This window comes from Crocodylus siamensis, chromosome 8, assembly GCF_052110815.1.
Source record: "Crocodylus siamensis isolate JL-2025a chromosome 8, ASM5211081v1, whole genome shotgun sequence".
NCBI lineage: Eukaryota > Metazoa > Chordata > Crocodylia > Crocodylidae > Crocodylus > Crocodylus siamensis.
The window spans coordinates 73,785,905-73,813,024 of record NC_143402.1 but is presented as its reverse complement, the minus strand read 5'-3'; the positions used below and the strand labels follow the sequence as shown (position 1 = coordinate 73,813,024).

Here is a 27,120-nt window from a genome sequence, read left to right as displayed (position 1 = left end):
TTTGGTTTCAGAGTCTTTAATAAATAACCACTATTATTTTATCAAACACTAATTCTACTTGAGCAAAAATCTAGGGTTTTTTTTTTCTTCCTCTCAAGAACATGGAGAAAGATCAGTGGCATATGCAAGATTGAAACTTATAGTTTCTAGGGTTGAAAGGGACCTGAGCAGATCATCAAGTCCGACCCCCTGCCATGGCAGGAAAGAGTACTGGGGTCAAATGACCCCAGCAATGTGTTCGTCTAGTCTTGTCTTAAACACCCCCAGGGTAGGAGCCAGCACCACTTCACTTGGAAGTTGGTTCCAGATCCTAGCTGCCCTGACAGTGAAGCAGTGCCTCATGATGTCTAGTCTGAATCTCCCCTCTGCCAGCTTGTGACTGTTATTTCTAATCACTCCTAGTAGCACTCGGGGGAACAGGGACTCCCCCAGTGCCTGCTGGTCCCCTCTGACTAGTTTGTAATACGCCACTAGATCCCCCCTCAGCCTTCTCTTGTGGAGGCTGAACAGGTTCAGGTCCTGTAGCCTCTTCTCGTAGGGCCTGCCCTGTTGTCCCCTGATCATACGAGTGGCCTCCTCTGGCCCCTCTTCATGCTGTCCACATCCCTCCTGAAGTGCGGTGCCCAGAGCTGGACGCAGTACTCCAGCTGCGGCCTGACCAGTGCCGCATAGAGGGGGAGGATCACCTCCTTGGACCTGCTCAAGATGCATCTGTGGATGCCTGACAGGGTACGGTTGGCCTTCCTGACTGCATCCTCACACTGCCGGCCCATGTTCATCTTGGCATCAGTGATGACCCCAAGATCCTTTTCTGCCTCTGCACTGAGGAGAAGGGAGTTCCCCAGCCTGTAGGTATGGTGCCGGTTCTTCCTCCCCAGGTGCAGCACCTTGCACTTGTTGGTGTTGAATCCCATCCTGGTCTCATCTGCCCACTCCTGTAACCTGTCTAGGTCCGAATGCAGCCTATTCCTCCCTTCTAGCGTGCCCACATCCCCCCCACATCTTAGTGTCATCAGCAAATTTGACCAGGGTGTTTTTTACCCCCTTGTCCAAGTCACTGATGAGGATGTCGAACAGTGCAGGCCTGAGGACCGAGCCCTGGGGGACCCCCCTGCCCACATCCCCCCAGGTAGAAAATGACCCATCCACCCCCGCTCTCTGGGTGCGGCCCTCCAGCCAGTTGGCGACACATTTGATTGTGTAGGTGTCGACACCACAGCCCCCAGTTTCTTAATGAGAATGGGATGAGAGACAGTGTCGAAGGCCTCCCGAAAGTCCAGGAAGACTACATCCACCGCTACCCCTGCATCTAAGGATTTTGTGACCTGGTCATAGAAAGCCACCAGGTTGTCATGTTTTGGCTCCTAGTTGTATGCACACATCTCTAAAGTAGACGATAACCTTTTCTCATACTTGAGTGCACATGTATGCAGGCGCACACAGGGCAAAAGCAGATGAGCTTGGAAGGAGTTCTAAAAGATACAGATTGCAAATGGGATATAACATTTTGCTTGCTGCTGTGGAGGTAGCTGAGTTGTACTGTGCTTAACATGGTTCTGCATGTACCCCTGGGTGCCTGCGAAGAGTACAAATTAATTTAAAAGATGAAAGAAAAAAAAGAATGGATATAGGAGTCTTTCATTTCTATGCAGGACAACTTTTACAATCTTTTCTCCAATGCCCGATGAAGGGTGTTTGTGCCTGAAAGCTGACAAGTAAGGAATTATTTTTTGCAAAAATCTTGTTGCTCTAATAAAAGATATCATCTCTACTACCAGTCCTGATTGGATATAGGAATGCAACTTGAGTGCCCTCATTGAAGAGCTGCTGCATGCTTGGTGCAGGTTTCTCTCCCTAACTGCTCTCAGACTTAGCAACAACACAGGAAAGGCACATTTTAAAAAGAGATTCAAAGATGAGCAAAAGTAAGAATGGGAGGCTAGCTAAGCACTGCTGATATATATGTAACAACTGCGGAGCAAGGATAGATGCCCAGGCTGTGCAGTAACTGCATGGAGGGGTGTTCAGCCTGTCCAGGAGAGTGGCCTAGCTTTGATGCTACAGCTGGATGTTGGACTTTAATGGAGGGGCCTAGGTCTGCTTGACGCTGCAGCTGGATGTCGCCTGTCCAGAAGGCCAGTGGCCTAGGTCTGATGCTACAGCTGGATGTTGCATTTGAACAAAGTGCTGTTCAGCCTGTCCACAAGGAGAGTGGCCTAGGTTTGTCTGATGCTACAGCTGGATGTTGGACTTAATGAAGTGCTGCTCAACCTGTTCAAAAGGGGCTTAGGTCTGATGCTGCAGCTGGACACTGCACATTAGCGGGAGGTGTTCCGCCTGCCCAGAAGAGTGGCCCAGCCTGGTGCTGCAGCTGGGTGTTGGACTTTAACAAAACTGTCCAGGAGAGCGTGGCCCAGGTCTGCCTGAGGCTGCAGCTGGGTGTCGCCCTTCAATGGCGCCCGACGCCGCTCGCAGCAGCAGACCCCCCGCGGGCAGCCGAGCCCTCCCCCGCCGCCCCGCGGCCCAGGTGAGCGCGGCGGGGGCCGGGGGCGTGGGGCAGCGTGGGGGAGGCGGCGCGGCGCCCGGTCCAGGCCCGCGCGGCGGCGGCGCCCCCTGGCGGCGCGGGGCGGGGCGGGCGAGCGGCGGTCACGTGGGGCGCTCGGGGCCTGCTGCCGCCCAGTCAGAGCGGAGCGAGCCGAGGCAGAGACGAAGGAACAAGATGGCGGCCGGCGGCGATCCGGAGCGGGGCGCCGGCGATTCGGATTGAGCCCGCGCGGCCCGCGCCGCCCGGCGGCCGCCGCCCTCCCCGGCCCGCAGCCCTCGCGGGGGTGGGGGCCGCTGCCCCGCGCCCGCCCGCCCGGGCGCCCGCCGCCCCGCCCCGCCCTTGCCTCGCCTTCCCTTCCCCCCTCGGCCAGCGCCCAGCGATGCGGGGCCGGCGCGGCAGGCCGCCCAAGCAGCAGCAGGCTCAGGCGAGCTCCCCGGCTCCGGCCGGCCCCATCGGCGGGCTGCGCTCGCGGCAGCGCGGCAGCAGCCGGGGCCGCTGGGCGGCCGCGGCCCAGGCGGAGGCGGCGGCGCCCAGGCCGAGGGGGGCGGCCCAGGCCTCTCCGTGCCCCCGCGGGGGCAGCAAGAGGAAGGCGGGCGGCAGCGCAGGCGGCGGCGGCCCCCCGAGCCGGGGCAGGGGCAGGGCGGCGGCGGCGGCGGCGGCGGCGGGAGGAGGAGGAGGAGGAGGAGGCCGGACTGCCTCGTCCCGCAGGAGCGCCAGCAAAGTGGTGTACGATGACCACGAGAGCGAGGAGGAGGAGGAGGAGAGCGCGGGGTCTGAGGAGGACGAGGAGGAGGGCGACCCCGAGGAGCACCCGGGGTCCGAGGACGACGGCGACGAGGAGGAGATCATGGAGGAGGAGGAGAACGAAGACGACGACGACTCCGACTACCCCGAGGAGATGGAGGACGAGGACGACGCCAGCTACTGCACCGAGAGCAGCTTCAGGAGCCACAGCACCTACAGCAGCACCCCAGGTAGCGGGGACGAGGGAGGGTCCCGCTCGCCGCCCGCCGCTCCCGGGGGGAGACATGCAAATCGCGGGGGCTGGAGGCAGGGCACAGGTGCGGGCGGAGCATCCTCGGGGAGGGCAGCCCTCCCGGCTCCGGCCCCTTCCCAAGTATTGTCCAAGATGGAGGTTGCCTTGCTGCACTTTGGGGAGGGGGCCCCTGCTCGAAACTCGCCCCGCAAACTTCCCCAGGTGAGGCCACCGCAAAGCCCGGACCAGGCTTTTAAAAGCACGGCGTGTTTGCGGGAGCCTCTTCCAGCACTTGGACTTGCCACTGCTTTCATTTAAAAAATAAGGGTATTTTTTGTGTTTTGTTTTTACCCCCAGAGCTTTTTTTGGGTGCTTGGAGTTGCCAACGATTTCATTTAAAAAAAGTGGGGGGTTTTTACCCCTGCAGCAGACCTTGATAAGCCCCTTTCTGTGTTGTCTGCTTGAAACTTGAACTCTTGCTCGATTGGTTTTTGTCGGTTGAGGGGGTTTTGGTTCACAGCTCTAGTTTGCAGCACTTGGGTTTAGTGCCAATCCAGCTGTGTGTTTGAGTAAGCTGGTTGGGACGTAAGCAGCAAAAACGGGTACGCTAGCATTTGACCAATTTGCCAGTGAGGTGGAGTGGGGAGATTGGCTGCTTCTGTGAATTTATGACACCTTTATACATTTTGTGGAGCCTTTGGGGAAAGGAGGCATAGGTTACTAAAACATATTGTTTGTTTTCATTCCTAGTGGGTGCAGGCAACAGATGCCATCACATGGCTTCACCAAACTTATAAAAAAACAAAACAAAACATTTTTTATTTTTAATTCTATATAGTTTCCTAAGGATTTTGGACAAGTTATGGTTTTGCTTTTTGGTGTGGTTTTTTTTTTAATTGTGAATTGAGTAAAAAATATGATCACAAAGGGTTTATAGTCTGTTGTAGGAAGCATTTTAGTTCACCTGTTGCAGGAATAGTACTGTGATCAGTTTAACTTCCTTCCCATAGTTCTCGCTTTAAAGAGGAACTAGCGTCAAGTTAGATGCCACTACTGCTGTAAGCTGCTCTTTTCTTTAGTTATGGTAGGTAATAAGGAGAAACCGATCTCTCTTTGGTCTAGGGAAGTATTTTTTCCCTGACTTCACTGGCTAGGGTTAGGGAAAAAAACCCTATGGAGCTAAGAAAATACAAAGTTTAGGGATTGGGATGGGGAGGAGTGCCTGAGTTGGGTGGGTTAGGTGTTTTGACAAAGGACAAGTACTTACTCGAGTTATGTTGGTGGCATTTAAGTGATTATGTTAAATTAGTATGTTTGATAAAAACTATATATATGTGTTTTTATTTAATCACGTTAAAATTTCAGTTACCATGTTAACTTCTGGTAATCTGAAATTTTTACAGCCTGAACAGCCCTTTATAACAGAGTAGCCAAGCAGTGGCAAGAACTTCTGTCTATCTTGTAACTTGCCTGCTATTAGTTCATCTGCATGCTGGAAGGCTTTTTGTTAAGTTACTTTAGCAGTTGTTCCTTTAAGGGTATCCTTAAAAAAAAAATCATTATCTTCAGAAGAGAGGCAAGTGAAGAAATTGTCTTTTGCAAATGACAGTACAAATTGTCAGCTTGGTTAGCTACGTGTGTGTCCAGTTCCTGCTAAACAGATACCTGTGTCACAAGCAGTACTGCTTCGAGATGGCAGATTGGTTTTATCCAAATCCTGAAAATAATTTTGGCGTGGCATGTGAGCTGCCTCCACCTTGTAGGTTGGCTTTCCTATTTGCAGTTGAAGCATTTTGCCAGAATAGTGTTGAGAAAAATGAGTGTTGCTAAGCACCTGTGCCTTGCAGACTAACTGTGTAGGTCAAACCCTTCTCACCAGCCAAATCTGGACATTTAAAATCACATCCCACTTATGTGGCTGTTGGAACACTTGCTATTCAGATTATTGTGTCTGTAGGAAATTTTTTAAAAACCCCAACAACTCAGAAATATCAATTTAGTTTTGATGTAACGCTTGACAATTAGTAGAGTTATTTACTGTAGGAACAACCGCTATGGTGTTGGTTGCTCCTAAGAGCTGAGGGGCCTGCGTATGAATCGGGTAATAGAGGGTCTTCCTGTAGTTCAGCGTATCTGCTCCAGTTCTTACACATACCTAATCCAAGTACACTTTTATTGAGGCTCTGACCTCTTGTCTTTTGGCAATCAAAGTTAGAGGTATGCATCCAGGTGTTCCGTGTCGCACACAACATCATTGCGCCACCTCTCCACTGTAACTTTTTTCTTGAGGCCTGTAATAATGTAAATATACATATTGAATTCTTTAAATATATCATATAATTTTAAACTATGTTCTTAAACAGGCCCTCTAAAAAATCAGTTTTGTCATTCCCTCCATTTCTTACTGGGGTAACTCCTCCCCCTTCTCTGCAAGGAACTCCCTCCCTTCCCCCACTTTTCCCCTTCTCCACCCAACCCAACCCTGGGAAAATATTTGCTGCTTGAAGGTCTTCAGATCTGGATTTCGAAAAGAGATGTCAGTATGGCTCACAAATGATTGCACAGGAGTGGAGTTGCATAGAGTCAAAGGACTTGCATGTATAAACATTTTTATTAAGTTTCTGACTGAGGTTCAGCTGTTGTGAAAATAGGCCATTATCTGCTTCTGAAACCAGTCTAGTTACCAGAGACTTTTTAGCCGTAGAGTAAATTGAGTCTACTGGAACGGCATTGCATCTTACTGTTTTTACTATCTAATGTACTTTTATATAGCCAGAAAATTAATTAAAGCAAAGCATTTAGGTTTGATTTTTAAGGTGTATAAACTACGTGTGGTGTTTAGTGACATCCAAACTGGGCCCATACTTATGGGTAAAGCTTCCTGGAAATTTTGAGGGAAAGTTTTTCATCGGCAGGAAAATTCTTGGTTGAAGTGGAACATTTCTGAGAAATGTGCCAATTTCAGTGATGTTTCAAAATGGAAAGAAAACTCCCCAAACTTTACTTCTAAAATATAAATAAGATGCATTTCTTTGACAGAGCTTAGTCGTACTTGCAAAAGGTAAAATGCCTCCTAGGAAAGAAAAGGCCAGGGATGGCACTTGTCTCTAAGGAGCTCCTAGGCTTCCAGAGCAGTGTGTAATTAAACTGGGAGTGAACCCTTATTTTGAGGGTGTTTGTGTACAGGCCCTAGATGTGGAAGAAAATCCAAATCCAGTTTTATTTTGGTATGTTAATGAACCTGACTGATGTATATAAGGGTTGCTTGAAATATATTGTGAGATGTACAAGCACTCTCTTCCTATTAGATCTTAACAGAAAACCTCTTTACTTTTGAAGTCTGAGGTCCAGGTTTTGCTGCAGCAGTTCAGTGCATTTCAGTGTCCGCTTCAGTATCTGAAACAGGCCAGGGAACACCCATGTTTTTCCCTGTACTCTTTCAGGTACTTCCTCTACCTTGCAAAAAGTGACCACACGCAACTCTGAACAGTCTCGGCAAATAAGTAACAGGATTAGAATCCAGCCAGGCTAGTGAATGTATGAAATGATTGTTCTTATTTGCAGTGAAAAATAAGGTGACCAAGAGAAACCAGAATGAATCGTGAGCTTTTTGTTGCTGAAAGTGACTTACCTTGGTCTCGCGATCACATTTGGTGTGACAGTACAGATGCAGTTTTCTCTGCTTAAAAACAAGGGAACAGCTAGGTTCCTCCATGCAAGTTCCCCAGCAGGGCTTTGCATCTTCCTACCCACCTGGCCACCATCATCTAGATGTGGTAATTTTCCAGACCTCCTGCAAAGGTGATTTGTTCTCCAGTATGTCTGTAGTAACAGAATATGGGATGTAAGTTAAAAGGACTTTTTTTGACTGTCAGGTAATTAATATAAAGATGTCAGTAGTTCTTACATCATAGTTATCGTTTTATAGTGAATTATTGTGTATCCAGTTAAGTATTTTACTAAAGAGGGGCTGGATCTCATTTGTGGAGTTTGGTATTTTTGCTAATGAGTAGGACACACCATCTTACTGCTTAATATTTTAGAAAATGAGAATATAAATATACCTTATTTTAGAAAATGACAAATGGCATTGTATTATCTTGATGTCTGTCTTTTCTTGTGATTTGTCAAGCTGTTTTTGAGGGAAATTGGGATTAAACTACAAATCTACAAAACATTTTTAATTAACTACTACTTGTGTTAGATAACTCTGGAAAAGGTAAATTTATAAAAATGATTTGCTTTTTAATAAAGGTGGTATTAGTTTGTGAATTCAACTTGTATATTGCTGTTCTGCTGTCCCATTAGGGTTTTAAAAATGGTAGTTCTCAGTCTCCAACATTTCACTTTTATTGGAAGAAGAAAACAAGCTTTCTTGTTTTTTCAGGTCTCGGTCAGTTTTTCAACCCTGAATGAGCTTGTCATTGAATTGAAATGACTGGAAAAAATTAAGTGAAGAAATTATTTTCTTTGTGACTGCAGAAGAGGGGTTTTGTTGTGAAAAGCTGGCTTAATACATCCACAAAATCTGGTTTTAGGTGCTTATTCAGAGACTTCCACCAGCTCAGTGGGCTGACTTCCTTTAAAGAATCATCAGCCAATATGTGCTTCCTGAATGCTCCTTTCTAATGTAATTATTTTAATAGATATAGGCCTTGGCACAGATTATTGAAATCTTCATAAAAGCTTTTTTAAGCCTTATTGAAATAACTATCATCTTAAAAACAATTATTTATTTTTTTTAATCCACTTTGGTAAGTATGCTTTAACATCCAAGGCTTTAGAACAAATTTTGAAGGAAAGAATAATTTATAAAACATGGAAGAAAATGAAAGTGGGATAAAATGAAATGTGAATTTAGCGAAGGTAGATCAGATTAACCCAGTATCTTTGGTGAAATAACTTTTTTTCAAATAAAGTAGATCTCATCTATGTGGTATTCAGTAAAAGATTTGATATGGTGTCATGTGGGATATTTAGTTAAGCTAAAGGAAATGGTAATCGGCTAAAGATATTTAAGGGAGGTAAGGAGTTGGCTATGGGGTAGATGACGGTAGTGGTGAAAGGGGAGGCATCAAGCTGGTAGTGGAGTTCCCAGAGATCCTTCTGTGGAGGAGGGTTAAAAGTGTCACTGACCTTATCCCAAAAGGTAGGTGCATGCTTATGAAGGTGGTGAAGGAGGCGCAGTTGGGATGTACTGTTGGAGAACCAGGATATGGAAGAGCGAAACTGGCATAACAGAAATGGAGTACAGTTAAATAGCGTGAAGTGGAAAGTCATGTGTTTTAGAGGCTAATAAGAGTTTTTGCTAAAGCTGGGAATTCATCCATTGGAAACAGGAGAAGTGGAGAAGAAACCTGGGTATGTAATGATTGGAGACAGGTAATTTAAGTGTATTAGTCTGATCCGGCAGAAGGAAGGGTAGATATGCACCTTATAGACCAGGGGTGGACAAAATCTGGCCCACAGGCCGAATCCAGGCCATCGGGCACCTTAATCCAGCTTGCAGCACACACCAACGAATTGTCCCCCTCCCAGCCCTTCTGCCCATGAGGGTGGAAGCGAGGCACCCTGGCATGCATACCCTGTTGCACCTTGCTCCCACCAGCATGGCTGGAGGAGGAGCTGCAGGTGGGCAGAGTGTGGGGCAGGGGCTGGCAGCAGTGCGGAGCTTGGGTGGGCAGCATGTGGGTAGGACGGAGGGTGGGGACTCCCCCACATTCCCCCCATGGTACGCAGCCCCCACTGGGCTGCCAGCGAGCCCCATACTCACACATTTCAGGAGACAAGCCCCACGCTGGAGCTGGCTGCCACCTCAGCTGACTCCCCCAGAGTGTTGTGCTTTCCTCCCGTGCCCCACAAGTGTGGGGCCCGCCAGCGAGAGGCAGTCTGGAGGGGCTGTGCTCCTCGCTGCGGTGTGCAGCGCTGCCCGGCAAGCACCAGTGCCACTGCAAATCATGACAAATATTTTTTGTAATAAAATATGTTATAGTAGTTGTTTGACTTTAGTGTGAGATTTAGTTTTCTTCTGGCTCTAAGATGACCCCCCCCCCCCCCAAAAAAAAAAAAAGAGTATTACTGGGGGGGGGACTTCTGGTGGCAAAGGTCAGGGGATGGGGAAGGGACTTCTGCTCCCAAGATGGCAATGGGGGGCGGGCAACTATCAAGGGGCAGGGCTACCCATGTGGCCCTCAACAGCTCACCAAACCTTGTTAAGTGGCCCTCCACTTGAAGTAATTGCTTCTCCTTGTTATAAATCAACTAAATAAGATAGAGAGAGAGCACAAGGAGAAAAGGGCAAATTGCTGAATAAGAAAATATCCACAAACTTGATTGAGTTTAAGCCAGGACCACAGATTCTTATCCCATTACCTGGGCTGGTTTTTGTGACCCCTTTGTTCCTATGGATTATTTGCTTTTGTGCTTCTCCAGTCACTGTCTGCCTTCCCCCGTCTCCTTCCTCTGCCTCTTTTCTTCCCATCTCTTGCACTCGTATCACTCAGTCCACTGTATATGCTGTCCTAGGTTATCCTTTCACAGCATCTGATACAGTGAGCCCAAGTTCATAGATTTCATAGACATTATGGCTGGAAGGGACCTCGGAGGATCATTGAGTCCAGCTCCCTGCCCAAAGGGCAGGAAGTCAGCTGGGGTCATAGAGTTGTGAAAGCTTGTGCTCTATCTTAGTTTATAAGGTACATATCTACCTTGCCTTCTATATTATGAATGATCACAGGGTCATGATGTGGTTATGAAAAAGGTGTGATTGCAGGATTGCATCAATCAAGATATTACTGGTAGGAATAGAGGAGGTTTAATGCCTTTGTACAAGGCAGAGGAGAGAGTTCATTTGGGAATTTATCTAATTCCGATTCCCCATTTTTAAGAAATGAATTCCAGCTGGAGCAGGTGCAAGGGGATAACTAGTAGATTGATCAGCAGAATGAAGAGCCTGTTTTGGAGACACTAAAGAGTTGGGCTTGCTTAAGTCTAGCAGAACAAAGGCTGTGGGCTGTAATGTATTGCTTTCTGCAGATATGTTGGGAGAAGGTTAACACTGAGGAGGGAGAAGAATTTTTTGAGCTAAAGAGCCATGGTGGTGCAAGCACAAACGGTTATAAAGTGATCATAAAGAAATAGAGGATGGAAATTGAGAGGTTTCTAACCATCTGGGGAGTGAAGTTCTCACTGGGGAGTGAAGTTCTCAAAACGGTAAGAAAAAAACAAACTGCTTTTAAAATGGAGTTTGAGAATTTCATAGTGGGAACAGCGTGACGTAGTGGTTTGTAATAGCAGGGAACTGTGCACAGGAAGCAAGAGTTCCACTCCAGCCCTCGGGTTCTGAGTTTGATCGCTATTCCAGTCATGTTGGACAAGCATCTATATTAGAAAATTTATAGTCAGACTTAGTAGTAATGGACAGCCTTGATGATGATCTCACACAAATGCCGAAGATTAAATGATGATGGTTGCAGCTTTTTTTTCTTAGTGCCTATTTTGAAGGGTTGCATGCAGCATTCCCGCTAAGCCCCGCAGCCGCACAGGTGCACCTGGTAGCGCAGCATGAGCACACCTGCGTGGCCTCACAGCTTAGAGGGAATCCTGGTTGCATGTATTTTAACTATATATATATTCAAAAAAAGAAGGGGGTATAAACCACGTAGACAGGCTTTCAGTGGTGGGCTTTAAATGCACAAAAGTGGGAGTTACATGCCTCTTGAGGTCTGAGGAGTTTGGAATTTGGTTTTGGGTCCATCTCTATCACTCTTTAATAGTCTTCCTCTTTTCATAGGAAGAGATGGCACATGAAGATTTGTTTATTGTCATTTGAAATGAAGTTCCTTTTTTTCCCTCCCAACCAGCTAAATTACTAGAATTTTATCCCCACAAAACATTTGGTTCCAGCTTTAAGTAGATTTCTGCAACTTATTTATGAGTTGTAATAATAATGCAAAACAGTTCTTTACTCTCCAGTCTGCCTGTAGGTGTGGTATTATATACTTGTGCTTTCTTTTTTTTTTTTTCTTTTTTTTTTTTACTGTTGGTCTTTATGGTTCTCTTTAACGATTCCCTCTAAGGGCAGATGTGCAGACCTTCCATGCTAAGGAAACAGAGTGGGACTAGGAGATAGCAGCTTTGATAAGTTCTTGTTAGTGTTCTTACTGTTATACCAAACAAGCAGTCCTTCAGGAAATGAAGCTCTCATATAATTGGGGGAAGGAGTAATTGTGAATTTCTCTCGAGGTCTCATTTTTAAAGGGAAAATGACAGTGGTCAACTTAGGTTATTCTTATATGCAACTATTTTTCATATTTCCTTTGACTAGGGAAAACATCTGTGTCTTTTAGCTGCTTAAAGGTAGTTTGTAAGGAAGTGCTTGTCACTTTCTAATCTAAAATTGAGTGACACAAAACAGTTAAATAGTGAGTTTTGCGAAGCTCAGACCTCTCGATTGGAAAAAACTGCAGTTTAGTAGGTTCCTATGATACTTCTGTAATTATTACTATTTAAATCCTTGGTACAATGGAAACTGCACTGCTTAATTGACTGCTATTGCAATAATCTCTCTTAACCAGAGAACAGAAAAGGATGAGGAGTGAATAGAAAAGGCTACTTTATCATATACCTTTCTGGTATATTATCAGGTTGCTGTTTAAGCATAGCATCCCCAAGGGGTAATCTGTACAGCAGACTCAGGGTAGAGATACCTGAGCTTTGAGTAATGGAAGCAGTCTAGTTGCAGCAGCATGGAGGTAAGCATATGATGACTTAGGTTGCTTCTTCCAGCACCACTGAAACTCTGAAATGTTCCAGCTTTTTCCTCTTTTTTTTTCCTCTTCAGCTGCCCAAGATACTAATTCTGCTGTTGAAAAAGATCTTGATCTAATTATTCCAGGTTAAAAACTGTGAAGACAGTGAAATTGACTTTAATATCAAAACAGGGGCTGTAATACTCCTTGGCTGATTTCATGTGTAATTAAAAGCATACACTCTTAATTTAAATTAAGCTGTCACTTAACTTTGAACACTGCAGACTTTAGGAACTTTTTACCAAGAAGTGCATGCATCCTTTTCTAAAGTGTAGATTATGAATTACTTCTGGGAAGTTTGTCCAAGTTTTTCCTGACTGACTTCTTGTGATCTCAGTTCTGTGCTAAATGCACTAGCCAGACTAGTTGTTTCCTCAGTCTCATGCACATGCACACTGTGGCAGAGGGTGCAGTACCATCTATATGTTGGTACAGGTACACTTGAAATCATCCTGGTTCATGTTGTTTTGTTATTATGACACTGGTCTATTAGAGCAGTGGTTCTCAAACTGTTTTTTTCACAGGCCTCTGGAAAATTGCTGAGGGTCTCGGAGGACCACTTAATCTCTGTCATCAGAAAAAATAAACTGAGTGCAGGGCCAAGTACAGATATTCTCAGTTGTTCTGCAGCCTTTCAGTGGACCACCTGAATGGAGCTCATGGACCACAGTTTGAATCTGAGCACCTCTATATTAGAGAACATACTCGTTTAAAGTTGCTCAGTGCTCGGTTATACCGTTGTTTGGCTTCTGCCTGCTAGTAGGTAACTACTGTGATATAATTGGATTTGCTTAGCATCGTTTCGCTTAGTTGCATTTTTCAGGAACGTAACTATGACGTTAAGTGAGGAGTAGCTGTAATTGGCAAATGAGTCTGAAAGCATACTTAAATACTATGCAGCTAAGATGTTCATGTAAGACATGGGTGTTGCCTGTCCTGAAATGTTCTGTACCAGTGGTGCTCAACAGTTTGATCCTGTGGGTTAGAGGAGTGTCAGGCCCTGTAGCCTGGCACCGCCCCCTCCCTGTCCCATGTGCTGGGATCAGGTCTGAAGAGTCTGAGGCCTGGCACTACCCTGGTTCGGCCCTGCACATGCTGAAGTCTGTTGTGCTGGGGCTTTCCATAGGTCCAGAAATTTGGCAGTAGAGGAGTGGTGCCACCAGACCCATGGGGAGACCCGCAGACCAGATGACACGGTGCCATGGGGCCGGGCGGGTGGGCTGAGGGTTGAGCACCCTGTTTTATACCATTGGATGCTTTCCTTGTCTTGCTTTGGAAGCTACCCTACATCAGTATGGTTAAGCTGAGAGATGATGCTGATGTCTTTAGGAATATCAGTACAATGTGAGATTTACATTGGTACGAGTTGAAGTGGAACTCCTAGTAGTCTTAGGGGAGTTTGGTATATGTGGCTGTAAATAGATCAATTAAAAAACAAAGTGTTACGATACAGGAAGTTTAATCAGAGCAGCAGAACACTTTAAGTCTAACATTACCTATTGCGACAGATTTTTGCTCAGTGTTGAGTTCCCTAGATTTACTGTTTTTTGGTTCTTCCTGTTTTATGCCAAAGCAAACTAGAGACAGACAAATATCAGCAGATATCTGACCGCTATTGGCCAATTAATTGCAAACTGTCCTGGATTTGTCAGTAGCCCATTTACTTTGGACAGTTGTTTTGCATATTACCAGGAAAGACATTTTAACTTCTGAAGATCATTGGACACCATAGGGTCACTAGGTAAATGAAGCATTTCAGTAGACCACAAGAGGTGATGGGAATGCAGGAATGTAACTTTAAGGGTTGTATCATTTAATACACTGACCTGGAATATTTACTTACGGTACATACTTTCATAAAATTAGTACCATGTACGCATTGAAATGTTTTGCCATTGATCAGCTCTTTTGGTCTTAAAAACTACATACATATTTGTTATAATTAAAAAGTATGCCATGTGACAAATATGTACGTAATATATATTCACATGCGCACACACCCTGAAGTGAAATGATTATAATTATATTTTATAAGGAAATATGAGGGAAATGGAGGAGAGAGAGAGGAATGTTTCTGATTACATAGGGTTGGTGGGGACAGGAGAGAATTCCAAAGGTCAGACCTAAACTTTAAAGATAACCTGCAAAGGGGAAAAATATAAGGTTTTGTAGCTTTCTGAGGTACAGAGGCTTGTATTATTAACTGTGTAAAGAAGAGGCTGTCTCCTTAATATGCGCTTCTGAAGTTCCTAGCAGAGTCGGACTTCTAGCTTATTTAAAACCTGTAGGTGTCGTTTTAGTAAGGATAACTAAAATCCTGCTTGTACTTCCCTTCAAATATCAGGAATGCCTTCTCTGAGTTTGCTGGGATCCTTTCTGGTTTGCATACTGGGAGTTTACTAAGCTCTGATTTGAAGGGCTGAATATATTTAAAGTCTTACAATGAGGAATCTGTTCCCAGATGGCTCATTTTTTGCTATAAACAAGACAGTTTTAAAGAATCTGAATAAGATCACTTTCCTTCAGTCAGGCTTCCTTTGCTTGGTGTCTTATGTTGTACTACTTGTTGTCCAGTTATCCACAGTATCTTCTTAATTAGTCAAGACCTGAACAACTAATCTGAGAGAGAGAGACAGACTTTTTGGGGGAAAAAGGTCAATGATCAAAACTTTTTTTTTTTTCTCTTTGCAGGTCACCTTTAAATAATATTGTTGCAAAGCCCAGGCTGTTGATTTGATAGTCAGTTTGACAGGATACTGTTGTCATTTTTTAGACAAGAGACCCAAATTGTCTTCAAAAGGAGGCTAGATAGACACCTAGCCAGGGTCATTTGACCCCAGTACTCTTTCCTGCCACGGAAGGGGGTCGGACTCGATGATCTGCTCAGGTCCCTTCCGACCCTAGAAACTATGAAACGTGGTGCAAGATTCTGAGTCTTAACATGCTATTTGCCTTTGCCCAACAACTGTAACAGCATTCTTCTCAAGAGGAGGTAGTAAAGACATTTTCAGTCCCCTCTTTTTCTGGAAGTACTGGAGAAGGAAGAGGTGGGAGGTGTTCCCATTTTTAAGTCTTTTGACTGGTAAGAGCTGGATATCCCATTTTTTCTTGGGCATTTGATGCAGAACAGTAGAGAAGGTATGTATGCCTTCTGTTTCTCCTGCTAGAACAGTAGTAGTTACCTTGGTTTCTGTGGCAAGTCTGAAGCTTCCAAGGAAGCAAACGCTAAAGTATGGGAGGAGGTAGGTGATTCCTTCACTCTTATTCAGTCCATCCATTCATTTCCTCTGTTTGTTCACTCCTGAACTGGCTGAAACAGAATAGAGACTTCATGTTTGAAATTCTGATGATTCTTGATAAAGATGGAAGATGATCGATCGATCTCTCTCTCGTAAAGCTTCTTACTCATCTCCTACAGCACACTTTTATGATAGAACAAAGAATTAATTTTGCTTAGGATTCTGAGAATAAAAGGTATGCTTATTTGTAGATCTTAGTTTGTGGTGGAAGGGTCCCTTGAAAGATACCAGTCACAACAAACCATGCACATCTAGTAGGCTGTTTATCAGGCTGTTCTAATTGTAAGAAATTATAATGAAGTTTCAGGACAATAAGATAGATTGAAAAGAAATGCATGTTTTTGCCATTGCTTAAGTTTTTGTATTAAAATGACATTCAAGTTCAGGCATAAGCAATTCTGAATCCCAACACTAGAATTGAGGGGTTTATTATTATTTTTTGTTGTCCTAGCACTTTCTGTGACTGTAAAATTTGTATGTTCTGGTGCATGCACCATGATGATACATTTTTCCACTGACTTATGCAGCTGTTTCCTGAAAGAACACTACTGTGCCCTTTCATTTACTACAGGGTTACATCTCTAGCATAACTAAACTTGGAAATTTATGTTTATACACTGCTCAATCTCAATCCATTACCTCTGTAATGGAAACATCTGGTGTTTCATTTTTTTCTAGCATTTGAGTGTCTAATTCAAAAATTCTTGTGTAAGTTTTTCACTTCAACAAATGTTAATACACTTACTTCATTATAAATTCATTTCATTTCATTGCTACTTTAAAACTGAGAGTGGCATACCTTCTATAACAGTGAATTTGTGTCTAATTTCCTCTTTACAAACTGATGTGATACTTAATTTTACTTTTCCTGTAATAGAACCGTCTGGCAGATGCATCTTTTGTAGATCAAGAAACACTTTAGAAATAGGTTTTCCTTATTTTACTTTTAGTATTGCATTAAGGTTTAGGTGGCTCTTTCTGACTCATCAGATGGGGCCTTGTGGCTTTTCAGTCACTTCTGCATTAAACTCCAGTGTTGATAGCTGCTTGCTTTAATAAAGAAAGTGCATTCAAATACAGTGGCCATTTTGGCCTTGTGAAACTGAACAGGTATCACTCAGGATGTAAACTGACTTGCCAGGTCTTGTTGGTGCTAATACATAAGAAAAGAGCCCATCTTGACTTTCAGATGTTGAAGTTAGTCTTTGCAGAGTTGATAAGAGAAAGGTGTCTTGTAAACTGAGTGTATATTTTATCTGGGATTCGGTAACAGAAGCGCTGAATCTCCATAATGATAATTTTATTCACTTTTAAGGGTAGAATTATGTTGCGTGTGAGCTGTTGTATAAACTCTAGCTTTTCCCATGAGGTTTATAATGATAAAACTTTATATTCACAGTTTTTTATCTAGCCTTGTACTTTAGGGTCAGCAAATGCCATTTGGAAAATGCATCAAATCTCTTGATAGCTGCATTTGAAATTACTCTTGTGCATAATTTCACTTTCTGATTTTCTGTTTGGTTTTTCTCTGTAAAAAGAAAACAAACAAAAAACCCCTTTTCTTACAAACTTCAACTCCACAAAATGTTGGCATATATTAGTTTAGTTATTGACCAAAATGTTGGCGTGATTGAGATTGGTGCTAAGGAAAAGAGATTTCTGAAACAAGTTTTCAGTTTGATCTTTGGTTTTAAATTAATGCTCAGTTTTAATAACCTTTTAACTCAGTAAAAAAATAGACAGTTAACAGTTCTGGTGAGTGCGTTCAAGTGTTCATACTGGTTTAAAACAGTTGCCTACAGCAGGATTCTTTTTAGTTAAGCTAGCTTGTGTTTAACACAAGGTTCTTTTTTTTAAAAAAAAAGGCTCTTTATTTTCATTTAGACCATCACAAAACTTCCCTTAAAGCCTTCTCTGGATGACAGTTCAAGCAGTGGAGATATGGAAAAAACCTTACAAAAGTTGAACTGATTATGCCCTGTGTTCTCATAAATATTTAGTGTGATCTTTTTGGGGGAAGATGTGTGAAAGAAGATCCACCATGAGTGTCTAGAGGAGTACTCTAATTAGGAAGCTAGTTATTCCATATTCCCACCTCTTGTGGGGAGTACTCTAACTTGCCCTTTATTGAAATTTTGTTTTTCTGTAAATTTTGAAAGCTCAGCCCCTTCTGAAAGTACAAGAAGGGATAGAGCAGCTCTGCCTTTTTCTGCTCCAGAGTTTTCTGAAATGTAGAGGTGGGTCTTTGTGAATTTGTGCTTTGCTTGGCTTGTCACTTCGTGGAAACCTTCTTGATAGTAACTTTCAGCCGTGGCTCTACTGCTGCTGTATTTCACAAGCAGCCACGGAATTAAATTGAAACATTGGTCCGTTCTACTGTTGGCTTATATCTCTGTTGCTGCTGAAAATTTAAATGAAAATCCTGTTAACTTCACTTTGAGTGATTCTAGAACTATCAAAGAATGTTGCTATAGGTCCAGACTCAGGGAGAGTATAACATCAGTGCATATTTGCAATCATTTGAATGAAAGAAAAAAACTCCTAAGTACTGGAGAAATAATGGCAAGTGGATGAATCAGGCCATGGACTTGCCTATGCACCAGGGGCTGCAATTTATTTGCAGTGTGGGGTGCTTTAACATAGCCAAGATTAAGAATTAAGCTTCATGTATGAAATTTTAAATACAGCTTTGGAAAAGAATACATTAGGGCTGAATAAAAATGAAAGATTGTCTGTGTGGGTGTTTTGGCTAAGGATGGCATTATATCTCTGTATTCATGTTCTCTAGCTGTTGTTTTTTTGGGGGGAGAGGCTCTGGTTTGCTTGTATTAAATTATTTGAGCTTGAATTCTTCAAATCTAGGTTCTACATATTTTAAAAAGTAGATGTCCAATTTAGTTTGCGTATGATAATTTCCAAACTTAATTCGAAGTCTGAATACGAATAAAAATTAATCTTGTGAGCTAGAGTCTAGATGTTACCATTTTATTTAATGTTTTAAAAATTCTAAGTAGGATTAATATTCTGCAATACTTGAAGATGTACTGTATTTAGTTGAATATAGCTCCAGATAAAACATGAAATCTTAATTTTTAGTTTTTCTGGGGGGAAGCTTTTGACATGTGAAGCGAGTTGGTAGTAGGCACGCTATAGTATACTGGCTTGTGATGAGCAAAACTTACTGTTGCTTTTACTTACAGGCAGAAGACGACAGAGAGTGCATCGTCCTCGTTCTCCAATATTGGAAGAAAAAGATGTCCCATCCCTCGAGTTTCCTAAATCCTCAGAGGACTTAATGGTGCCTAACGAACATATAATGAATGTTATTGCCATCTATGAGGTACTACGGAACTTTGGCACTGTTTTACGACTGTCTCCTTTTCGTTTTGAGGACTTCTGTGCTGCTCTGGTAAGTCAAGAGCAATGCACACTTATGGCAGAGATGCATATAGTGCTTTTAAAAGCAGTTTTACGTGAAGAAGACACTTCAAATACTACCTTTGGACCTGCTGACCTCAAAGATAGCGTTAATTCCACTTTGTATTTCATAGATGGAATGACGTGGCCAGAGGTTCTGCGGGTATATTGTGAGAGTGACAAGGAATACCATCATGTTCTTCCTTATCAAGAGACAGAGGACTATCCTTATGGACCAGTAGAGAATAAAATCAAAGTTCTGCAGTTCTTAGTGGATCAGTTTCTTACAACAAACATTGCACGTGAGGAGCTAATGTCAGAAGGCGTTATCCAGTATGATGATCATTGTAGGGTTTGTCACAAACTGGGGGACTTGCTTTGCTGTGAAACTTGCTCAGCTGTGTACCATTTAGAGTGTGTGAAACCACCTCTTGAGGAGGTACCAGAGGACGAATGGCAGTGTGAGGTCTGTGTAGCACATAAGGTGCCTGGAGTAACTGACTGTGTTGCTGAAATCCAAAAAAATAAACCATACATTCGACATGAACCCATTGGATATGACAGACACCGACGAAAATACTGGTTCCTGAACCGAAGAATTATTATGTAAGTAAATCCAATCTTTTAGCATGTTCTGAAGAACAGTAGGTTTACATATAGCTTAAAATATATTTTCCTGCAAGTATTGTTGCCATCATACAGGTAATTCTTTCATTAATACAAGACCTACAATTGCTGTCAACTTTTGTAAGTAGGTTTCTAAAATCCGTAATCCACCTGTGTAGTTTCTGTAGAAGAATTATTTCAAGACTGTACTACTTAAAAAGGAAAAAATGCAGTACCTGCAGCTGGGTCCTAATGTGCAGCACAAAGCCACCATGTAGTGGCACAAGTGTGGGGAAGGGAATGGAATTTCAGTATAGGAAAGTACTCTGGTTTTGAGCATCTGTAGAGTTGATTAGAAATAATAAGAGGTGACTTAAAAAAATATGAAAAATAACATGACAGCTTCTTTCTTAAGCATTTGGAACTTCCTGATTAATTTATCTTGGGCTAGTCTAGTTGCTTTATAACAGCATAGAAACCTAGTTTTAGGAACATTCCCTAATGCAGGGGTAGGTAACCCCGAGCACGGATGCCAGAGTGTGACAGTCAAAGCCATTTTGTTTGGCGCACGTGCCTCAGGGCAGATGACAGGGAAGGGGCCAGGACTGCAGTGCCACAACAAGGATTGGGCACCTTGTGGCTCCCCCACCATTTGCCCCTGGCATGCCAACATCTTCCAAGTCGAGGTTGCAGGTGTTTTTGGCGCTCTGCCCAAAAACATTGCTGATCCCTGTCTTAATAGTTACAATAGACAAAAGCTAAACTATCTATGTTGGTTGGTTGCGGGGTTAAAAGAGTCTGCTAGTAGAAACCTCTGAAGATCACTCGCCATTTCTCTTGGCCGAGAGTGCAGTGATGAAGATCATGTAATTATGGAAAATAATCTTGAACAGTTTAAAGGGGAAATGAATGAAAACATATGCATTTAAGCAGTCTACTCATTTTATAGGATGTCCTGCACGATGCCTTAGTGTTGGTTGGTCCAGAGACCATAATATAATAAAGATGGTTAATGATAATCTTCTAGCATGCATCCTGGGAGCCCAGAATACCCTCCTTTTCTTTTCTTTTCTTTTCCTACCTGAAATTTAAGTTTGGAATTGTAAGCAAGTATTTCTCTACTAATAGAAAATTAGTAGTAGGCTCCTGGGCCCTGTTGGAGTTCTAATGTAGTAGTTGTGGTTAATGGAAGAGAAACATAAATGTGTAAAAGAAAGTTTAGAGAAATTATGAAATATTGGAAAAATAAAACAGCTAGCAGTGAGTTGTATTACCTACTCATACCATACTTCTCAGCATTTTATCACATAGAAAATTATTCATGAAAGGATATGTTAACCAATCTGTTTTACAAAACTGATAAAAATGCATATTAAACTACTAGTCAGGCCCTCCAGGAGAGAGATTCTTACAGGGATCACCCCTATGACTGACTTGCAGGGCACAAGCCACCAAATATCCAGGGAACTCATTTGTAGCCTTCAGAATACACAATCTTTTTTCCTGAGCCCTTAATGCATAATCATTCTTGACGCACTGACTGTTCTTGAGATTAAATCTACCAACGTTATAATTTAACGTTTTAAAAATGTATTACTTTGCTCCTTAACAATTGTGAAATAATAGTTATGTTTCAGTTATAATTGCTATAAATTTTTCTACATCATAATTGTGGCAATAGCTGCAGTTGGTCTCCTGTGTCTTTCAAAAGATGAACTGCAGCCTTTAATGCCTTGTTAAAATTTCTCAACATAATGGGACACTCAGCCTGATCCTGTCAACATCTTTGTTATGTGTGTAACCCGGATCAGCTGGGGCTGCCTTCTGTTTCTAACAAGGTGCACTGCTTGATTTGTCAGGCTTTGAGCCAAAGCTGTTCCCTCAGCTCTTGAACACGGGAATTTGCCACTAGTAATGCATTCTTTTCTAAACTCTGCTCTTGGGGTTAAAAATGTAGAAGGGACTGTCATACAAAGAACAGTATTACATTAATTCTTTTAAATGGACAAAATTCTTAAATCCTAATTTGCTAGTGATGTGCTTTTTAAGGACTTCTTACTATTTTACCTCTTGCTCAAAATTTGACATCACAATTCCTATGGAAGCATGAAATCATAAATTCAGGATCCTTAATTTCACTACAAGATTAAAGAAACTGGTGGAGTTTCTGCTTTCCCTCTTGCACTTCTGTAGATCAGCATAATTCATACCCCTGGATCAGAGTTCCTAGATGCCATATTCCAATAATGTCAACTCTTCTACTTAACCCAGATTAAATTTAGTCTTTTCCTCAAGGGCAAAGTACCTAATCTTTTTTTCCCAGTGGTAAAGTTATCTGTTTTCAATAAAGCAAGCCTGCATATTGGGGGAAAAAAAGACATGCACTTTTGTTGTCTGAAATTCGGGAGTTGGTCCATCTGTTTTTTCTCCACTTTTCAGACTTCTTCCTTCCCTTGGAGAAAGGGGTTGAGGTGGAAGAATCTGTGACAAATGTTAAAAAGAACTTGTATCCAAAGTAACTTTTCCAGTGAATGTGAGTTTTTTGTTCACCTTTCTGTCCAAGTTTATGCTGTATTAGCATAAACTTTTATACATTGAACTCATTTGAATACTTCTGTATGCATTTATTTCTAAATCTCATACAAGAAGTTCTCCCAGTTTTTGTGAATGCACAGCTATATAATTAAATTTGGTATTTTGATATACTAAGTAAAAACTGTTGTTGAAATAACCAAGTTTCAATCTGAACATGTGCAAAGAAGAGATTCTCTAGTTTTCATCGTAAAAGGTCATTGGTGTGCACTGTCTTGGTGTAATGGATCTGCTGATCCAAGGGCAAACTTAAACTTTCTTGGATAATTAAAAAATAAGTTGAAGTGTACTCGTTAAGAGTATCAAAAGTCATATTCAGCATAAATCATGAAGGATAATGAGTCTTACAGCTCCCTTTGCCTGTCTGCTGGAAGGGATACTGCTAGCAGTTAAAGAGGAGAGAAGAGAAGTAGATGTAGAAATGAAGAATTTAAAAGGGTAGAGAGAGATAAGCAGGCAACTCTTAAACTTTGAAAATCAAAAAAACTGACTTTAAAAATCACGAGAACTAACTGACATTCAGTTATCAACTGAGAGGATAAGCTGTTCTGCCAGTCTTTGGGTTACAGTTGTGTTACTAATCCCCCCCCCCCTTTTTTCCTTTTGAGTAAATACACTTTTCATTTTTTTTCCCTAGTTACATAATTATCATTTTCCCACAATATTTTTGTAGTAATATCTTACTCTGGAGGTGACTTGAGAGTGTTAGATTACTTTCCCTATCAGCAAACAGAGGCCAGGGACCAATGTGCAAGATCTGAACTACCATAGGAGGATGGCAACCGAACACTTAAAGCAGGGGTGGGCAGTTACTTTGGGCAGGAGGGCTGCTTACCCAGTTTTGGCAGGTTGTCAAGAGCAGCATGGGTATCCCTGCCCCTTGATAGGTGCCCTGCCCCCTGGTTACCATCTTGGGGCCAGTGTCCTGGGGCCAGTACCGGTGCGGCCCAGAGCAGGCCCCAGGCTGGAAGGGGTCTGTGAAGCTGGGCTGGGCTGCACCAGCAGGGAGAGGGGGGAGCTGGCCGAGCTCCATAGAGCCCCTGCCAGCTGGGACCCTGCACTCCTGCCACCCTGCTCTAGGCCCTACTGGCACTGGCCCCAGGACACTGGTGTGGGCCCCGTGCTCCTGCTGGCTCCCCGCCCGCTCACACCCAGTGCTCCCCAGCCCCACAGTACAGGCAGGGGGCAGCGTACAGCCCCAACCTCCTGCTCGCCAGCAGGGAAGAAGCTGGTGCTGAGTGTGGGGAAAAGTGGCCCCTTGCCAGGCACTCACAGCCCGTGCCTGCTCCGGACAGCCCTGCACAGGTAGCCTCATGCAGGCTGCAAGTGGCAGCAGCGCAGGGCGCGCTGGCCATGGGGCAGGTAAGGGGCCGCCTTTCTCCGCACTCAGCACCAGCTTGTAACCCACCCCACTGCCAGGCTGGCAGTGGGGCGGGTTACAAGCTGGTAGTGAGCAGGGGCTGGGGGGAAGCAGCTCCGCCCCGTGCCCAGTGCCCCACGCTGCAGCCACTCGCAGCCTGCCTGGGGCTGCCTGTGCCTGCTCCATGCAGCCCCTCATGGGCTGTGAGCACCTGCAGCGCGGGGCGCTGGCCATGGGGCAGGTGAGGGGTTGCTTTTCTCCGCACAGGGAAGGAGCCCAGGGAAAAGCTGAGTGTGGAGGGGAAGCAGCCCTTCCCATGCCTGGTGCCACACACTACAGGCACTTGCAGCCTGCATGGGGCTGTCCAGAGCGGGCACAGGCAGCCCCATGTGGGCTGCAAGCAGCTGCGGGGCACCGGGCATGGGCAGGGGGGGGTCAGTGTCCGCCCCCCGTGATCCTTCCCTGCCTGGGATCCTTCCCCCCCCCCCAAACTTACCTGAGCTTCCTGCACTGGGTCAGCCACGTGCTCCCAGCCCAGAAACCCCAGCTGGGGCTTCTGGCTGAGGCTGGGCGGGCCTGCTGTTGCTGGAACCTGCTGGGCTTCATTTTTGAGATGAAATGGGCAGAGAAATATTGATTTCCTAAGTTTTTTTTAGGGGCCCCATGGGCTGGATGGAATGGCCTCATGGCTGGATTCATCCCACGGGTCGTATTTTGCCCACCTCTGACTTAAAGTGTTTACTTTGCTGCACACAACACAAAGATTGGTGATGCAGACGTTCTTTGCTTAACTTAAATGTTCTCTGTAGAGCAAAGTTATTTAGCTTCAGTAATACTAAAGTACTTGTCTTGGCAGGAGCCAGGGGTCTGACCCTTGGCTGGGTGGCTAGGCTGACCAGGCACAATTTGCACCTGGCACTCACCATCTACAAGTATGTTTGGTCATAGTTAATGACTCCACCCTAAGATGGTACTGTCCCTGACGATTAAAATTGAGTTAATTTACCGCGCCCTAATATCGGTGCACATGTAGACGGTGATGCTTTGCTGCAGAGCTATTTAGTCAACTCCTCAAGTGACGTGCATGTGTAGATGCACCCAGCTTGCATGAGTGTGACTTTTTCCAAAGTACCTTGACAAGCATCAGTCTCTAGCCATTGATTTTTTTTTTTTATTTTTTTTTTTTAAAACAAAGTACAGTGTCAAAAGGTCATCAGTGACTCCATCATTTTTAATACAGTAACTATCAACTGTATTTGTGCTAAGGCACACTTGTACCTTTCCGTATTACATTTTACTTAGCTGTAGTTTAGGTCTTAGAATTTTCCATTGGAGAAGCTGCTTAACCAGAGTCTCTGAAAATGAAGAAGAAATGAGAGACAGATAATTGTTAGGATTCACTGAGAACTGCAAGTCAAGTTCCCAGATAACTTTGCAGCTTCTAAATCCCTCTGTCAAACATAGTTATTATCATTAAACGTTAGAGGGATACTGTTTTTGCTTTTAATATACACAGATTGGAACATTGGTGACATGAGCCAGGAAACATCATATGTGGAAGTCATACCCCCCCAGAACTGTCAATCACTCCATAATTCAGCTTCGTTCACTTATTAAATAGAGCAGGAGCAGCAGAAACGTATGTATTTAGTGAAGTACAACTTCTTAAAATGAAAGCACAAGACTAGTATGGAGTAGAAAAACCACGTGGTTTCTGGACTGCCGTGTGGTTGCAGCCAGCATAAATGAGGGGGAATGCTTCATCTGCATAGTTGAAAGTAAAATAGTACAGCTCTTTCATCAATGGTTATTTTATGAACAGACTGACATTGAAGAAATCCTCAACAAGCCCCACTTGTGTTTTTTTTTTAAACTGGCACTTGCTGTTGCTTTCTTTCATTGTGCCATTGTGTTTTCCTAATTGGGCATGCACTGTTCTTTTATCTCATTTGTGGGATTTTGGACGTTCCATACTTGAAAAGAATCAAAAATATGTGATTCCTCTTGTGACTTTCCCTATTTAGCCAGTTGTCAGTGGGCTGGTGGCATCTTTTTGGTACCCCAGCCATGTTTGAAATGGACAGAAGTTCCTCTGGGCTGTTTTTGTAAATCTAGGCTCAAACTTCCAGGCAGGAGCTTGACATCCTCTTGCATTCCTACGACTTGGACAAACATGAATTTGGAGCATGTCGGTGTTGTGCAGATATGTGCCCCCTTCCCAAGCACTTCAAAATGGCTATGAAAGCATGTTGCAGTGGTGCTCTCTAGCCAAGGGACTGGAGAACATTAATTCCTTGCGTCTCAGCCTCTCATTTCTGGAGGTTTCCAGGGACAGCCACATTCATAGGACATTGCTTGTTGATTGTCCTTCCTGCTCCCCTTCTCCTCTCCTCCCCCCCTTGGGTGGGTGGGGAGCAGAGCCCTGGGGCGCTGGAGGACTGAGCAAGCTCCCGTTGGCTGTGCTAGAGGGTACAGACTTCAGGAAGTTCTGCTTCACGCACAGATGTCTGCACCGTGGCCCTGCTCTCCACCACCAGTTCTGACGGAGACGGCCTTAGGACGGTAAATTAAGGAATCCAGGAAGATTCCTCTGACGTGGTACGTTCTGCTTCAGTTGCTGGTAGTGTTGAGGTTCCAGTAAATTGGAGGCCTCAGCTCCATGTATTTGTTCCCCCTTTGCCCCCACCTCCACACACACATGCTACCAGCAGATCGTTTGGAAAATGTTGGAGCGGTTCGTTTGCTAAAGCAGTTTCAGGCTTAACAGCAACCCACATTCATCTTCTCTTGCTAGCTTTACTGTGCAAGGTTCCTCGTGGCTTCAAGACAGTGACCAGGTCAGAGGTGAAAAAAAGATACTTACGTGTATCATTGGTAGAGCAGGCTACTTTTGCCCCAGATGTACCTGATAGGCAGCAGTTATAGACCCAATTCCTATGTCAGTCTGAGTTTATCCCTCTTTACCAATCTTGGTAACTCTGGACAGTACTGACTTACCAAGTGCATTCATTCCAATGTGTTCTGGGTTTAAACAATTTGTAAGACTGGTAAGGATCTCTCCCCCTCTGTTAATAGAAAGTCCAGACCTCTGTCTTCCTTGCCTGGGAACAGGTTTCCAGAAAACCTGAATGGAGGTGAACTGTTCTCAGTGGTGGCAAACGACAGAACAAGGAGCAGCGGTCTCAAGTTGCAGGAAGGGAAGTTTAGGTTAGATATTAGGAATAATTTTCTTACTAGAAGGGTAGTAAAATACTGGAACAGGTGGCCCAGAGATGTGATGTATGCTCCATCCTTGGTGGTTTTCAAGACCTGGCTAGACAAAGCTTTGGCTGGGATGATCTAGTTGGGCTGGTCCTGCTTTGAGCAGGGGGTTGGATTAGATGTGACCTCCTCAGGTCCCTTCCAACTGTAACTTTCTGTGATTAAAACCCAGTTAATGAGGCAGGGGGATTCAAAACCTTTATTCTTTGCACCTTAAGGTCTCGTAGCCTTCAGGATAGCAACAAATGGCAGAC

At 43.9% G+C, this 27,120-nt stretch overlaps 1 protein-coding gene across 11 annotated transcripts in view; it reads left to right on the top strand.

Moving 5' to 3' along the window:
- The first annotated feature begins 2,712 nt into the window (after positions 1-2,712).
- Positions 2,713-27,120, top strand: part of BPTF (bromodomain PHD finger transcription factor) — an 83,432-nt gene continuing 59,024 nt past the window's right edge. For 5 of the 11 annotated variants that reach the window (XM_090061072.1, XM_090061073.1, XM_090061070.1 and 2 more), the window contains exons 1-2: positions 2,713-3,519; positions 18,831-19,653. In XM_090061072.1, coding sequence (XP_089917198.1) covers positions 2,925-3,519; positions 18,831-19,653 — 1,418 coding nt within the window. In that variant the 5' untranslated portion in view covers positions 2,713-2,924. Of the gene's footprint in view, positions 3,520-18,830; positions 19,654-27,120 lie in introns of those variants that run through there. The other 6 variants (XM_090061074.1, XM_090061068.1, XM_090061067.1 and 3 more) reach the window with 3 other exon arrangements.